This window comes from Chrysemys picta, chromosome 17, assembly GCF_011386835.1.
Source record: "Chrysemys picta bellii isolate R12L10 chromosome 17, ASM1138683v2, whole genome shotgun sequence".
Lineage (NCBI taxonomy): Eukaryota > Metazoa > Chordata > Testudines > Emydidae > Chrysemys > Chrysemys picta.
Genome location: NC_088807.1, coordinates 747285 through 763303, shown reverse-complemented (window position 1 = coordinate 763303; position 16019 = coordinate 747285). Strand labels below are relative to the sequence as shown.

The window sequence follows — 16019 nt, the reverse complement described above, 5'->3', positions numbered from 1 at the left end:
TGCTGCGGGGCTCCCGTAACTCCTGGGCTGCCCGGCAGCCAGAGGGCGCAGGCCAGGGGTGGCACTGGTGCTTTCCACGTGCCCCCACCCCCATCATGCCACTGGACAGGAGCTCAGACAGAGCCCGCCGCCCCCTCCCCAAAGCTGGCCCTCACTGGAAGACGGTGGGGTCAGGCATGGGGGGGTGGGAAGTCTGGGTGGCTCTGCACCCCAGCTGGTGGGCAGGGGTGCAGCACTGCAGGGACCGTGCCCCGGGCTGGGTGAAGCCAGCGGCCCCGGGCAGCCGTTCCCTTTCCACACCCAGCTCTGGCTCCGTGGGCAGGGGCCCTGGCTGGGCCAAGTCAGCCTCTGGCTTCCTGTTCTAAACTTGGCCGTGACCTAGCTCCGAAATAGCCCCTGTGAGCGGCCAGGCCGAGGGCGCCGGGGATCCCCCGCGGCTGGGAGTGACAGAGACACGGCCGCCTCCTTGCCTCAATCCAGCTTTATTGAAAAGGAAACGTACAAAAACAAAAAGTAACTGCTCCTGTACAACAAGCGCGTCCCCTATGTACAGCGCGGCCCAGTGTCTGTACAGCCCCTCTCCCCTGTACAGCGTCCCTATGTACAGTATTTACAGCGCCGCTGCTGCCCCTGGCAGGGCCCCCCCACGCAGTGCACCTGGGCCGGGGCCTCACCTGCCCTGACCCCTGCTCTGGGGGGAGCTCCGGGCTCAGTGCTGGGCGGGGGGAGGGGGTGGCGCCAGCCGCCATGTGGCAGGGGCGTGCGGGGTCCCAGGCCCCCCTCCCTGCTGCTGGAGCCCAGCCCTTCCCACTGCCCGAGGGGAGGCAGAGGTAATGCCTGGGGCTGTCACATGCGCCCCCCCCCCAGCCACAATTAGTGGCCCTCCCTGAGAGGAACAGTGGGGGGGGGGGGTGAGTCCCTGGAGCACCAGCCGGGGGCTGCGGCTGCCTCTGCAGGGGCCGCTCCCCGTCATGGGGCCCGGCGGGCACATCCCTGCAGCGCGGGGCTCCCAGTCAGTACTCGAAAATAAATAAATAAATAGACGGTGCCCACGGTCGGGGGCAGCAGCCGGGGGCCCAGCCCGGCGGGGGGGGGGAGATATGAGCTCTGGAAGTTGCTACATTTTGCCAAGAGGCTCCGCAGTCCGCGCTGGGGGCTGCTCCCCCCCCCCCCCCCCCGCGCTGCGGCTCCGGCCCCGAGATGCGCTAGTTGGGCTGCAGCTCTGGCATCACGTCCACGGGCATGTTGTAGAGGGCACCCAGCAGCTGAGAGATGAAGTGGTAGAAACGGGCCCAGAGCGCTCCCTGTCGCTGCCGCTCCCGCCACTACGGGGACAGAGAGAGGCCAAGTTAGTGCTGCGGCGGGACCCTCTGCTATCCCCCCCCACCTCCCCATGGGGCTCAGCCCGCTGGCAAAGGCCTCCAGGCACGGCTGGCACCGACTCCCTGCCCTAACCACCAGGCTCCAGCGGGACTGGCTGCCTGTTCCCTAAATCCCTGGGGTGCCAGGGCTGGCTGTAGCCCCAGCTCCGCCTGCGTGAGCAGCACCCAGTCCCGCCGCTGCCCCGGAGGGGGGTCCGGGCGCCCTGCCACGGGGCGTGCGGCGGGGGCGGCTGTGCTGGGCTGCCTCTCCCAGGTTCACTAGGCTGCCTGCCGCTCGCTCCATGGCCTTATATACCCAGTGCTATTTATAGCGCGTGACTCAGCCGCTCGCTTGCCCAACCACCCCGGGCGCAGCCTGGCCCAGCCTCCCCGCCTGCATGGGGAGGGGTGGTGTGTGATTCCCAGGCCTGCAGGCCAGCCGCGGGGGTCCTGGCGCTGGGAGGGGAGGGGGGTGCAGGGAGCCAGGACTCCTGGGTTCTATTCCTGCATCTCTTTCCCTGGGAGAGCCACTAACCCTTTCCAGCTCCCCCCCACCCGGCAAGGGGCATCCCGGGCTGACCCTGCCCTCGCCAGGAGCGCGTGACTCCAACAGGAGCTGGGCCCCTCTGCCCTGAGCTCACTCCGCCAGCAGCAAGGCCAGAGCCCCACCCAGGCTGGACAAATGCCCTTCAAGGGTCACCACCCCCAGCCCAGGCTCCCTTCTCTGGGCACCGCCCCCTGCCTCTGCTGACCCCGGCTCCCCCCACACCCTGGTCTCTCTGCTGGCACTCACCTGCCTCTCGTGGGCCTGGTGGAAGGCGTCGCCCATGCGCCGTAGCTGGGCCCCCAGCGCATGCTCCGGGTCCAGGGGCTCCCCGGGGAGGCGGCCGTTGGACACTGCGCCCTCTGGGGCTGGCTCTGTGGGGGGCCACTCCCTGTTGGGCCCCTCATCCTGCACGGGCTGGAGCTCTCCTGTGGGGGGACAGAGCCAAGCGGTCAGGGCGGCAGGACCCATGGGAGGAGGCAGGTTGCAGGGCAGGTGCCCCAACAGCCCCTCCCAGGAAAGAGGTGAGCCTAAGCCCCGCTCCCCCAGTGGTCAACCAGGCAGGACCTTCCCCAGCGGGCCAGGGGTGGCGGGGGGCTCTGACCCTCGCCCCATGGGGACAGCAGGGCTGGCAGCGGAGCCCGGCCAGTGCATGGTTGCTGAGGTCTCACTCCCAGTGCTGGCATGGGGCCCAGAGGGGTCGGGCCAGGATACGGCTCCCGACAGACAGTCAACAGGAAAGCCCAGAACAATTCTCACGGACGGGGGGGTGGGGCAGCCCCCAGCCAGGGGATCAGTAGCCCGATCTCCTGGCTGAGATGCGGGATGCCCGTTTCAAAGGACCTCTGGCATTGCCCCTGGCCCGAGCTCAGCAACGGGCACGTGGGCTGCTCTGGCCACGTCTCCCCCCTCGGTCACCGCCCAGGGGCCGTGGCACCTGCAGCCTCGTGACCACTCCAGTGCGAAGCTTGGGGGCGGGGTACAGACCTGCCCCATGCCCAGCCGAGAGCGGCACTGCCCCTGGAGACTCACCCGGGGGAGCCCTGCAGAGAAGCAAACTCTGCCCGGCTGGGACATGCCCGAGCTTGTCAGCCCAACTGCGCTGCCCGGGTCGACCTCCCCATCCCCACAATCACACTCTGCCATCTGCCTGCCCGGCTCCTTGCCTCCCGCCTGCTAACGAGCAGCCCCTCGTTAGCCAAGCGAGCCTGACGGCGCCCTGGGGGAGGAGAGCCATGAGTCAGCAGCGCGGTCTGGGGCCGTGCACTGTTTACTCAGACACGAGGTGTCTCAGCTCCATGCGGAGCGGGGAGCCGGAGGCCCAGCCGGATGGTGACACAGATCCTGCCAGGCTGGGGCAGCGCAGCGACTCTGAGCCGCCATGGGACGTCTCCGGCAGGGGCTAGCAGGGCCACGGCGAATGGTATGTGGCAGCTGGGGGGCGCAGGGGGAGCCGCCCTGCAGGAAAACCCAGGGACCAGTGCAGGGCAAGGGAGCATGCCCCCCCCCCCAGGCTCTGCTGGTGCATCAGTGTGTGCAACGGGTGACAATAGACCTGTCCCTTTGGTGCTTGTGCAACTGCACTGGGGCGGAAGGGGGGGCTGGCTGGGGGTATCTGGGTTGCCCCCCGTCCCCTGAGCTCAGCAGCGCTGCGTGGCTGAGTCAGAACGCGGCTTGGACCATTCTCCCAGGCTGCCTTAGTCCTGGGCCTGGCGCTGCCCTGCCAGCGACCCTGCAGGGCTCCGAAGGGTCCGTGTCTGGGGAGGAGACAGCCAGAGCTGGTGCCTCTGAGAACGGGTCTGGGCAGCCGTGTGCCCAGCTCACCGTGCCAGGGACATGCGCAGCCCGCCCAGAACCACCGCCCGGACCGAGCCCGCCCTGGCCACAGGCTGCCTACAGCACCCGCTGGCACCTGCAAACGGGGGCACCACGAGGCTGCAGCTGCAGCCCCACGGGGCAGCTGTCTCCCTCCCCGCAGGGCGAAGGGGTGGGAACCCGTAGATGTCAGGGCTATAAATGGGGGGCACCTCAGGACAGGAGCTGACCTCTAGGGACTGGGGGCCGGAGGTCACATGCTGGGTTTCCTGCCCCTTCCCCCACACCCTCTGGCCATGCCCCCGCCCCATGGGGGGCACTCGCAGGGAGACTCACCATGTGCCACGCTGCCCCTGGTCCTGCCAGCTTGGGGGGCGTCCCAGCGCCGGGGGGGCTCTGGCCCCCGGATGCAGCGGTAGAGCGAGCAGGGAGCGGGGCCGTCCGGGCACAGGCCGCAGTTCAGCCGGGGTGGCAGGGCGAGGCTGCCCGGGCAGACGGGGGGCGGCACGGCCACCGGCCCCCCCAGCAGGATGCCTGGGTCCCCTGGCAGGGCGGCTGTCGGCTGAACGCGGCTCCCCTCCTGCAGTGCTCTGGCCATGGCGCTCGGTGAGCTCTGCGGGCAAAGGACGGGGCGGTCAGGGGGGCAGCGGCACCGGGCAGGGGCACCGCGGCCGCCTCCCTCCGGGGCGCAGGGACCCGCGCTCCCCACCAGGGGTCGCCGCAGAGCGGGTGGGGGGGGACCAATGTTTGTAAACAAACCCAGGCAGCCCCGACGGGACCCGTCCCGTCCCGTCCCCTCCCGCCGGGCGCCAGCAGGTCCCGGCCCGGCTCAGCCCAGCGGGTTTTGGGGAACCGGGGGAGGCTGCAACATGCCGTTTTTCAGGAGAGATCTGGGGGTGGCGAGGGGGGCTGGGCACCTGCCCCCCCATCCACAGGCACCGGACCCCCGGGTCCCCAGGCACTGCCCCCGAGCCCCAGCTCTGCTATCAATCCCTGCCCCGCGGCCCCGCAACACCGCCCCACGCCCCGGGCACTGCCCCCTCCCCGGGACCGAGCCGAGACACCGGGCCCCGCCCCGCCCGCGTCCCCGCCCGGCACCAAAACAATCGCCATGTGCCGCGGGCACCTGCCTCCGCCGCCCGCGCCGCCGCCTCCGGACCCTGCGCAACCGCCCCGGCCTCACTTACTGCAGCTGCATGAACCCTCCCGGGGCGGCTCGGGGGTCGCTGGGTCCCGCGGAGGCTCCGACTGTGCGCGGCGGGCGCGGCGAGCTCAGCGGCACCGGGACAAGCAAAAGCCACAACAAGTCGCGCGCGGAGTCCAGCCGCTCCCGGGGCTCGAGGCTCGCGCCGCCCCCCCGGCCGTGACGTCAGCGCCGGCCCGCCCCCGCGCGGACAAGTTCGGGCTTGTGCAGGCGCCTGCGGCGAGCGGGGATCCCCCGGGGGGGGAGGGGTGCGTGCAGGGGTCCGAAGGGGGAGGGGGGATGAGAGGGCTGGGAAATGGGGGTGCCAGGAGGTGGGGGGTGCATGGGGCTGCAAGCCCCGGGGTGCCAGGGAATGGGGGTGCAGCGGGTGTGCCCCGGGGCGTGGGGTACGTACCTAGGGAGGAAGATGGAGGTGCAGGTTGCATGCACTGGGCTGTGGGGGTGCATGCATAGGAATTGGGGTGCCAGGAGGTGGGGGTTTGGCAGGGAATGGGGGTGCAGCAGGTGTGCCCCGGGGCGTGGGGTACGTACCTAGGGAGGAAGATGGAGGTGCAGGTTGCATGCACTGGGCTGTGGGGGTGCATACATAGGAATTGGGGTGCTGGGGGTGCCAGGAGGTGGGGGTTTGCCAGGGAATGGAGGTGCAGCGGGTGTGCCCTGGGGCATGGGGTATGTACCTAGGGAGGAGGATGGAGGTGCAGGCTGCATGCACTGGGCTGTGGGGGTGCATGCATAAGAATTGGGGTGCCAGGAGGTGGGGGTTTGCCAGGGAATGGGGGTGCAGCGGGTGTGCCCTGGGGCATGGGGTACGTACCTAGGGAGGAGGATGGAGGTACAGGCTGCATGCACTGGGCTGTGGGGGTGCATGCATAGGAATTGGGGTGCTGGGGTGTGCGGAGGTTATGGGGGGGTTGGTGCATGAATGGCGCGTGGGGGTGCACAGTGTGGAATGGGGCTACATGGGGTGAGGGCTGGGGGCTTAGGATACGGGGGGGGGACGCTGTTGGATCCGTGAGAGGGAAATGGGGCCCCAGGGTGTCTGGGGTCTACCGCTGCATGGGAGAGTGGGATGCACGGGATTCGGGACCGTGCAGAACTGGGGTGGAGGGTGGTTGGTTGGGAAGTGAGATGAAGTTAGTCTGAGCCCCGCTGGGGAGAAGAAAACCCCCCACTCAAGTCAGGCTGGGTTGCGCCCTTGTGTGACTCCTGTGGCACCCAGTCCCTGTGTGAGGGAGGGGGAGGAAAACCGGGGGGGGGGGGCTGCAATTGGCCTTCACATCCCGTCCCCTGTCACCCCACCGGTGGCTCCAGAAGCCTCAGTTACCAGGGCCCTGAGAGTCTATTTAGAGTCTGCTACCCCCCAGTGCAGCCATAACGTGCACCCCCCGGTCCTAGCGCCATGTGAACCTCCCCCTCTCCCAGCACTGGATAAAGCAGATCTTGCACCCGTGCAATGGGAAAGGTGGGTAAATGGCACCAGTCACGGCAAATCCCCTTCACGCAGCCAGGCCCTATGGGTGAGATGCTGACTGCTCCGGGGCCCAGGCTTAACACAAGGGTGGGGGGGTTGCAGCGACACAGAACCTGTCACACTGTCACCGCACGCTTCGTGCTGCAGATTGAACGAGACACTGAGGGGACCATGGTGGTTACAGACACCCCCTATCCTTGTAACTTCTGTGAGAATAACCTTAGCTCTGACCCCAAGCTTCCCCTGGGGCAAATAACACGTCACGCCGCCTCACAAACCCAAACTGTGTCCCTGTCCTCTGAGCCCATGGTCCTGTGGCATGTACCGTTAGCACCATTGCGATTTGTTGTCTGTGCTGCAACAGTGCCTAAAGATCAGAGTCCCCACTGTGCCGGGCGCCGCCCAGACCCTGGCCGAGATCGGGGCCCCGTCGCGCCGGGCGCTGCACAGACCGAGAACAGCAAGTCCCTGCCTCAAAGAACACACTTTGGGCACCTCGGCAACCTGAGCTGGGCGTTCCAGGGATAGCAGGTGGGACGATGGATAGATACAGACTCTAAGACGTCCCTACCCAACTGCACACGAACACACACACACACACTGTCTCTGGGGAGAAGCAGGCTCCAGGGGGCTCCGGGACCCGGGTGAGTGGCTGGGGTGGCCAGCCCAGCGTTCAGCAGGAAGCACCGGTTCCCAAAGCCGCTCGGGGTGTGACTCAGAGGTGACTTTCGTCAGCGTTGTGTTTCCGTCGCTGACGGCTCCGGTGGGGGAAGAGCTGCGCTGCGGCGATGTGGTTCAGGATGTGCCGTCCGGCCTGCTGGGCGCAGGAGTCGCTGTGAGGGGCCGGAACTGGGGCGTTCTGGGGGCAGAGGCAGCATGGGGGAAAGAGCTCGCCTAGGAGAGCTGGATTCCAGTCCTGACTCTCCCATGGGCTCCCCGAGTGACCAGGGGCAAGTCCTTGCCTCTCTCAGGCCCTCAGCTCCCCTCTCCGCCATGGGGAGAATGTGCCAGGCTCTGCTGTTACGCCCTCCGTGCGCCACACCAGGGGCCGTGCATTGCACCAGGGGCCGTGCGCCGCACCAGGGGCCACACGTCATGACTCCAGCACGCTCAGGGCAGCGAGTCTCCATGGGCTCCGAGTTCAATGGGGTGACCTTGCTATAACACAGCGAAAGCTGAGAAACCCCTTTGCTGTTCAAACCCATATCCCATGGGCCAGCCCAGACACACACACCCGTGAGGGGCTCGCAGGTGTCCTGGGGGGCACAGCACTGGCCTAACGCCAACTGCCAGTGTTGGGGGCTGCATTTCTGAGGTGTGTGGGAGGGGAGAGGGGGTCTAGTGGTCAGAATGGGGGCGCTGGGAACCAAGACTCCTGGGTTCTCCCTGGCTCTGGGAGGGGAGTGGGGGCTAGTGGTTAGAGCAGGGGGGGCTGGGAGCCCGGACTCCTGGGTTCTATCCCCAGCTCGGGGAGATGGGGTGGGGTCTAGTGGTTAGAGCAGGGGGGCTGGGAGCCAGGACTCCTGGGTTCTCTCCTGGCTCTGGGAGGGGAGTGGGGGCTAGTGGTTAGAGCAGGGAGGGCTGGGAGCCCGGACTCCTGGGTTCTATCACCAGCTCGGGGAGGGGGGGTGGGGTCTAGTGGTTAGAGCAGGGGGGCTGGGAGCCAGGACTCCTGGGTTCTCCCTGGCTCTGGGAGGGGAGTGGGGGCTAGTGGTTAGAGCAGGGGGGGCTGGGAGCCCGGACTCCTGGGTTCTATCTCCAGCTTGGGGAAGGGGGGTGGGGTCTAGTGGTTAGAGCAGGGGGGCTGGGAGCCCGGACTCCTGGGTTCTCTCCCCAGCTCTGGGACGCCCTGGGGGGAGACATTTCACACCAGCCCCCGGAGCTGGACGGGGCCGGGGAAGGGGAAGGGCCGGTTCGGGGCCGGGGAAGGGTCGGTTCGGGGCCGGCCCAGCCACTCAGCGCGGCGGCTCGGAGCAGGCGCAGCAGCGCGGCCGGTTTCCAGGCGAAGTTGCGGCGGCAGAAGCTGCGTCCCCCGGTAACAGCGGCCGGGCCAACCAGGGAGCGGCGCCGGGCGGCGAATCGGTGCGGCCCGCCCGCGGGCGGCGATAGCTGCCCCCTCCGCCGCAGCCTCCGCCTGTCCGCCCCCCCCGTCTGTCTGTCTGCCCCCCCAGCCCCCCCCGCCTGTGTGCCCCCCTACACCTGCCCCCCCTGCCCGTCTGCCCCCCGTCTGTCTGCCCCCCCCGCCTGTCTGCACCCCTACACCTGCCCCCTCCGCCTGTCCGCCCCCCCCGCCTGTCTGTCCGCCCCCCAGCCCTCCCCCGCCTGTCTGCCCCCCTACACCTGGCCCCCCTGCCCGTCTGCCCCCCCGTCTGTCTGCCCCCCCCGCCTGTCTGCACCCCTACACCTGCCCCCTCCGCCTGTCCGCCCCCCCCCGCCTGTCTGTCCGCCCCCCAGCCCTCCCCCGCCTGTCTGCCCCCCTACACCTGGCCCCCCTGCCCGTCTGCCCCCCCGTCTGTCTGCCCCCCCCGCCTGTCTGCACCCCTACACCTGCCCCCTCCGCCTGTCCGCCCCCCCCGCCTGTCTGTCCGCCCCCCAGCCCTCCCCCGCCTGTCTGCCCCCCTACACCTGGCCCCCCTGCCCGTCTGCCCCCCCGTCTGTCTGTCCGCCCCTCCAGCCCCCCCGCCTGTCTGCCCCCCTACACCTGCCCCCCCTGCCCGTCTGCCCCCCCGTCTGTCTGCCCCCCCGCCTGTCTGCACCCCTACACCTGCCCCCCCTGCCCGTCTGCCCCCCCGTCTGTCTGCCCCCCGCCTGTCTGCACCCCTACACCTGCCCCCCCAGCCCCCCCGCCTGTCTGTCCGCCCCCCAGCCCTCCCCCGCCTGTCTGCCCCCCTACACCTGGCCCCCCTGCCCGTCTGCCCCCCCGTCTGTCTGTCCGCCCCTCCAGCCCCCCCGCCTGTCTGCCCCCCTACACCTGCCCGTCTGCCCCCCGTCTGTCTGCCCCCCCGCCTGTCTGCACCCCTACACCTGCCCCCCCTGCCCGTCTGCCCCCGTCTGTCTGCCCCCCCGCCTGTCTGCACCCCTACACCTGCCCCCCACAGCCCCCCCGCCTGTCTGCCCGCCCCCACAGCCCCCCCGCCTGTCTGCCCCCCTACACCAGCCCCTCTGCCCGTCTGCCCCCCCGTCTGTCTGCCCCCCCCGCCTGTCTGCAACCCTACACCTGGCCCCCCTGCCCGTCTGCCCCCCCGTCTGTCTGTCTGCCCCCCTCGCCTGTCTGCACCCCTACACCTGGCCCCCCTGCCCATCTGCCCCCCCCGTCTGTCCACCCCCCCAGCCCCCCCCGCCTGTCTGCACCCCTATACCTGCCCCCTCCGCCTGTCCGCCCCCCCGCCTGTCTGTCCGCCCCCCCAGCCCTCCCCCGCCTGTCTGCACCCCTACACCTGGCCCCCACAGCCCCCCCGCCTGTCTGCCCGCCCCCACAGCCCCCCCGCCTGTCTGCCCCCCTACACCTGCCCCTCTGCCCGTCTGCCCCCCCGTCTGTCTGCCCCCCCCGCCTGTCTGCAACCCTACACCTGGCCCCCCTGCCCGTCTGCCCCCCCGTCTGTCTGTCTGCCCCCCTCGCCTGTCTGCACCCCTACACCTGGCCCCCCTGCCCATCTGCCCCCCCCGTCTGTCCACCCCCCCAGCCCCCCCCGCCTGTCTGCACCCCTATACCTGCCCCCTCCGCCTGTCCGCCCCCCCGCCTGTCTGTCCGCCCCCCCAGCCCTCCCCCGCCTGTCTGCACCCCTACACCTGGCCCCCCTGCCCCCCCGTCTGTCCGCACCCCCAGTCTGTCTGTCCGCCCCCCCCAGCCTGTCCCCCCTACACCTGGCCCCCCTGCCTATCTGTCTGCCTGCCCCTCCAGCCTGCCCCCCCATCTGTCCGCCCCCCCAGTCTGTCTGTCCACCCCCACCTCCTGTCTGCCCCCCAGGCTTCCGCCTGCCCCCTGTCTGTCTGCCCCCCTTACACCTGGCCCCCCCGTCTGTCTGTCCCCCCCGTCTGTCCACCCCCCCTGCTGCAGCCTCCGCCTGCCCCCCCGCCTGTCTGTCCGTCTGCCCCCCCTCCACCTAGCCCCCCCACCTGTCCGTCCGCCTCCCCTTTCTGCTCCCCCTCATCTGTCCGCCCCGTGCCCCCCCCCGCTGCAGCCTCCGCCTGGCCCCCAGCTGCCCCCCCACCTGCCCCCCTTGTATCCGCCCCCCCTTCTGTCCGCCCCCCTCCCTGTCTATCTGTCTTCCCCCTCCTCCACCAGGTCCCCCTGCCTGTGTATCTGCCCCCCCCAGTCTGCCCCCCGACCTGTCTGTCTGTCCAGCCCCCTCCGCCTGCCCCCTGTCTGTCCGTCTGCCCCCCACCTGCCCACGTCTGACTGTCCCCCATCTGCCTGCCCCCCGTCTGTCTGCCCCCACCTGCCCCCGTCTGACTGTCCCCCATCTGCCTGCCCCCCGTCTGTCTGCCTCCTGCCCCCCATCTGTCTGTCTGCCCCCCAGGCTGCCCCTCATCTGTCTGCCCCACCTCTGCCTGCCCCCCGTCTGTCTGTCAGTCCGTCCACCCTCCCACCAGCTCTCGTATGTCTGTCCGCCTCCCCCCTCTGCCTGCCCCCCGTCTTTCTGTCTGTCTGCCCTGCCTGCCCCACGTCAGTCTGTCCACCTGCCCCTCTCCGCCTGCCCCCCCATCTATTTGTCCAGCCCCCCCTTGTGTCAGCCCCCCCACTCTGTCCGTCCAGCCCCCCCCCTCTGAATGGCTGGTTTGGACGTGTCCCCCTGTGGCCTTTGGGGCAGGGCCAGGCCAGCCAGGAGCAGCCACTGGCCCTGCTGTCTTGTGGTTAAACACCAACCTCCCCAGGGGCCAGGATCAGGCCCAGAGCCCCAGCAGTCCCCCTCCCATAATCCACCTGCACCACTCGGTGGGTCGTGGCCCAGCCAGCCCATTGGCCCCTCTGCTGATGCCCCCAATATAAGCAGCCCCCTTCCCATAATGCACCTGCCCAGTCCCACAGTGGGGTCTGTCCCTCCTGCCCCAGTGCTGTGCTGGGGGGGGAGGGGGCGGGGGGGGGTGTTGTACTAACCAGGTGCCTCTCACACCCTCCGCTGCCATCTGCTCCTCAGAACAAGTGGGGGAGGGGACAGGTCAGCTCCCCCAGTCCCGGCCCCCACGGTCAGCGTCCCCCAGCTCTGCAGGCCGCCCCTCGGCTCCCCCTCCTGGGAGCATGGGCAGCGTCTGGGGGGATGTGGCCACCCCAGCCAGGGGCTGGGAAGGACACACAGCCTCCCAGGAGGCCACAATTGTGTTGTGAACAGTGGAAGGGAGGCCGGGCTGGGGCAGGGACCATGGGGCAGGTAGGTCCACGCGCCCCTTGGCGTATCAAGACACCTGCCTGGAGAGCAGGGAGCAGAGAGAGAGCATCCCCCCCCCCCCCCCCGAGAGTGTGCGTGTGTGTCTCACACACACTCCCCCACACACTAATGCACAGACACATACACACACAGACAGGTGCATATGTACAGACACTAATGCACAGACACAGGTTTGCATGTGAACTCACACAGACAGGCGTACATGTACACAAACACTGATGCACACAGGCGTACACACGAACACACACTACTGCTCGCACACACAAGCGTAGCGGGGAACACACCCTAATGCCCAGGCACAGATAGGCGTACACATGAACACCCACAGAGCTGCTCTCTGGCTCTCCCCAGGCGTGGCCCAGCCAGGGCCCGGGCTCCCAGCACCCCCCTTGCAGCGCCTGACCTGTCGCCCACGCGGTGCACACATGACACACACGCACCCGGGTCCGGCACAGACACTCACACACCCTGGAACAGAGGGGGATTGTGCAGGGTTTGAATCCCCCACCCAGCTGGGCTCCCCGAGCCGCCCCCCTCCCTCCTGGCACCGAGCTGCCTCCAGGAGCCACCTTCATCTGCCCGACCGGCCCAGCTCACAGGGCCCCCCACGCAGTCCTGGGCTCCCCCCAACTCTGCCGGTGCCCTTCACTCCCAACCCGCAGCCCCTGCTAGCCCGGCCCTGGGCTCCCCCCAGCTCTGCCGGTGCCCTTCACTCCCAACCCGCAGCCCCTGCTAGCCCGGCCCTGCCCCCCCCAGCTCTGCCGGTGCCCCTCGCTCCCGACCCGCAGCCCCTGCTAGCCCAGCCCTGCCGGTGCCCCTCACTCCCGACCCGCAGCCCCTGCTAGCCCAGCCCAGCCCCCCCCCCAGCTCTGCCAGTGCCCCTCACTCCCGACCCGCAGCCCCTGCTAGCCCAGCCCTGCCAGTGCCCCTCACTCCCGACCCGCAGCCCCTGCCAGCCCAGCCCGGCCCCCCCAGCCCTGCCGGTGCCCCTCACTCCCGACCCGCAGCCCCTGCTAGCCCAGCCCTGGGCTCCCCCTCCCCCTATAGCTCTGCTGGTGCCCCTCAGTCTGGACCTGGGGCCTCTGACTTTGGCCAGGGCTGCAGCCTGGCGATTGTCGGGGCTGTGGGGATTTCCCACCATGGGGCTAAGGGAGGGAAATTCCCGTGTTGGTGGGGAGGGGAGGGGCTGGCTTGCAGCTGCTGGAGGCTGAATCCCCTCTCCTCCCCCCCCGCCATGTGCCTAGAACAGGGTCAGAGTTGGGGAGTGCTCCCCGACATGCCCCCGCCCCACGGGGACCCCCTCAATGGGGAGCTCGGTCTCCCTGGCCCCAGGTAAGCGGCTGCAATACCAGGGATGGTTAGTGCTGCTGAATTGGGGTCCCCTGTTCCCTGGGAACGGAGACCCAGCAAACTCATGGCATGTTCACCGCTTTGCACGCTCCTTGCATTCACTCACTGCATTGCACACACTCATATTGCACGCTCCTTCTGGTCAGATGGTGTGGTCCGCCGCCCCCTGGAGGGCTCCCATTGCCCCCTGCCATTGCATCAGCTATGGGGCCTGTGGGGAGAGCCCCTGCATGCAGCCCCTTCGCAGAGTTCTCTGGTTGCACCCGGGGGCAGCGCAGGGCCCAGGAGGAAAAGCAACGGGACGGGGACGCCCCCGGAGCAGCTCGTCCCAGCAGCTGGGAATGCTGCTCCCCCATCCCAGGTCTCCTCAGGTCGCCTCGCTTGAAACCCCGGATGTACCTGGCGGTTTTCCCTGCAGGTGCCTGCCCCAGGAGCCAGCTCTGATGGTGCCCCCTCTACCCCCCATTATTCCCATGCCTAATCATCCCAGCGAGTGGAAACGATCTGGTGCCACAAATCTGCTGAACCCCAGCCCAATCGTTGTGCTGGTGACCTAGATCTGGGGGTGTGAACTCCGGCGGGCGGGCGAGGTCACCGCGCTCGCTCACCCCCCACCGGCGGCTGGGATGATTAATTGCTCTCCTGATGCGACCTGAGAGGCGGGACACGGAGCCGAGCCGGGGACGCGCCTGGACCAGCCGGCCCGCGCCCGCGGGGGCTGTGGGATCCCGTGCCGCGGAGGGGAGGCCCCGGCTCGGGCACCCGAGCCAACAGGAGACCAGTTGCGAAGGCTGGGCAGGCAGGAGGCCGCCCGCGCGCCCGGCCTGGCCAATAGCAGCCTCCCGTGCCAGCCGGGCCCCCGGGGAGCCAGCGTTAGTCAGTCGCTCGAACGAGGATGCTGACATCATGGCCTGTCTATTCCTCCCCGCGAGCCGGTTCCCCGGTGGCCGCACATGCGCCAGGCGCCCCCCAATGAGTCATGCTGCTGCCTAGGTGAGTTTACCCAGCGACAGCACCGGCCATTCAGCAACTTCCCGGCTCACATGATGCAATGCACACGCGGGTGTGTGTGTGACAAACACACACACCCCTCCCCCCGCCCACGGGCCCACGTTCATTCAGACAGCGAGCGGACCTGCTGGCTGAACAGGGACGGGCCCAGGTTAGCTGGAGGGCGGGCGCTTGTGCTCCCAGACAGACAGTGTATTTGGATGAACTCGGCCCCACTCGGCTGATGGGATGGGGGAGCTGCATTCCCAGGATCAGCCCCCCCCCACATCATCCCAGGCGGCCCCTCCCCCTGCAAAGGGCTCGTTTTAAAATGCACCAGTGGCTGCAAATGGCCCCGGCCAGAGTCACTGTAGCCATGACGCCAGAGCGAGTCCGACTCGTACCCTCGGTGTTTTGCATCAGCAGATGCTGTGGGGCCCGATTCTCCCCAGCCCCGCAGCCTGGGCCCAATTCTGCCCTGCCCAGAGTGGGAGCGTTTTACACCCGGTTTGTGCTGGCCCCAGACCTGGGCACAACAGGTGTGAAATTCTCTGGGCCAGCAGAGACTCCTGTTCCGGCAGCGCTTTGCACAGGCGTCGGCAACACACGAGGTGTCAGGCAGAAAGTAGCCAGAGTCCAGTGCCTGTGAGAAGGAACAATTCCCTGCTCCAACTCCGGGTCTTCAACCAAGATCAGGGCCCCATCGCGCCGGGCGCCGCCCAGACCCCAGCCAAGATCGGGGCCCCGTTGTGCCGGGCGCCGCCCAGACCCCAGCTGAGATCAGGCCCCGTTGCGCCGGGCGCCGCCCAGACCCCAGCCGAGATCAGGGCCCCGTTGTGCCGGGCGCTGCCCAGACCCCAGCCAAGATCAGGGCCCCGTTGTGCCGGGCGCTGCCCAGACCCCAGCTGAGATCAGGCCCCATCGCGCCGGGCGCCGCCCAGACCCCAGCGAAGATCAGGGCCCCGTCGTGCCGGGCGCCGCCCAGACCCCAGCCGAGATCAGGGCCCCGTTGCGCCGGGCGCCGCCCAGACCCCAGCCGAGATCGGGGCCCCGTTGTGCCGGGCGCTGCCCAGACCCCAGCCGAGATCGGGGCCCCGTTGTGCCGGGCGCCGCCCAGACCCCATCGTGCCGGGCGCCGCCCAGACCCCAGCCGAGATCAGGGCCCCGTCGCGCCGGGCGCTGCCCAGACCCCCAGCCGAGATCGGGGCCCCGTCGTGCCGGGCGCCGCCCAGACCCCAGCCGAGATCAGGGCCCCGTCGTGCCGGGCACGGCCCAGACCCCGGCCGAGATCAGGGCCCTGTTGTGCCGGGCGCCGCCCAGACCCCAGCCGAGATCAGGGCAGACCCCGACCAAGATACAATCCCCGCCCCAAAGAACTTTCAGTCTAAATGGAAAAGGGTGGGTGGGGAAACCGAGGCACAGAGCGGCGACGTGACTTGCACAAGGTCCCCCAGCTGGTCGGGGCAAGACGCCCAACTCTCAGCCCTAGCCCCTACACTGCCCTCTCGGCTCCCGTCCTGGAGCCTGTCGCTGTCCCCTTGGCCAGATCCTTCGGCGCCGGCCGGGCGGCATTCGCCTCCGCTGCAGAGCGGGGCCCTGATGTCACCTCCACAGCGATGACATCCACCTCCCGCCAACCGCTGTCACCTGAATCGCCCGCAGCCCTCCAAAAAGCCCCTGAACATGAGCTCACCGGGAGCCTGAGATCAACACGCCGGAAACCACCCGCTGATTCAACTTCCAGCCAGGTGGCGGCTGTGGCTGGGGCCGCTGGCCCGCGAGGGCAGGAGGCCCCGTTTGCAGGCGTGGCTGAAAGCAGAACGTGGCAACAGCCTGGAGCGAACGTGTCCAGTGCCAGACCGGGAGTTTGGGGGCACCAGCCCCCTGGGGTGGGGTC

At 69.2% G+C, this 16019-nt stretch overlaps 2 protein-coding genes across 9 annotated transcripts in view; one reads left to right on the top strand and one right to left on the bottom strand.

The window, feature by feature from the left end:
- Positions 1-466: 466 nt before the first annotated feature.
- LOC101950846 (uncharacterized) lies at positions 467-5421 on the bottom strand. Its single transcript, XM_005311137.4, has 4 exons — positions 4908-5421; positions 4057-4333; positions 2155-2333; positions 467-1325 (listed from the first exon to the last, which is right to left on the bottom strand). Exons 2-4 carry the CDS (start codon positions 4316-4318, stop codon positions 1206-1208), a joined length of 561 nt encoding a protein of 186 aa, XP_005311194.2. The 5' UTR covers positions 4319-4333; positions 4908-5421; the 3' UTR covers positions 467-1205.
- CCDC9 (coiled-coil domain containing 9) overlaps positions 3057-16019 on the top strand; it is a 36862-nt gene continuing 23899 nt past the window's right edge. For 2 of the 8 annotated variants that reach the window (XM_065571622.1, XM_065571623.1), the window contains exon 1: positions 3071-3328. In XM_065571622.1, the coding sequence (XP_065427694.1) occupies positions 3235-3328 (94 nt within the window). In that variant the 5' untranslated portion in view covers positions 3071-3234. Of the gene's footprint in view, positions 3329-16019 lie in introns of all 8 variants that reach the window. The other 6 variants (XM_065571628.1, XM_065571621.1, XM_065571626.1 and 3 more) reach the window with 5 other exon arrangements.

Bases quoted from the DNA above. Each gene is read 5' to 3' on its own strand.
- LOC101950846 (XM_005311137.4), bottom strand. From the start codon at position 4,318: ATGGCCAGAGCACTGCAGGAGGGGAGCCGCGTTCAGCCGACAGCCGCC. The intron at 2,334-4,056 runs GTGAGTCTCCCT...GTCCCCCCACAG, and splicing joins CAGGGGCAGCGTGGCACATG to GAGAGCTCCAGCCCGTGCAG. The intron at 1,326-2,154 runs GTGAGTGCCAGC...CTGTCCCCGTAG, and splicing joins ACCAGGCCCACGAGAGGCAG to TGGCGGGAGCGGCAGCGACA.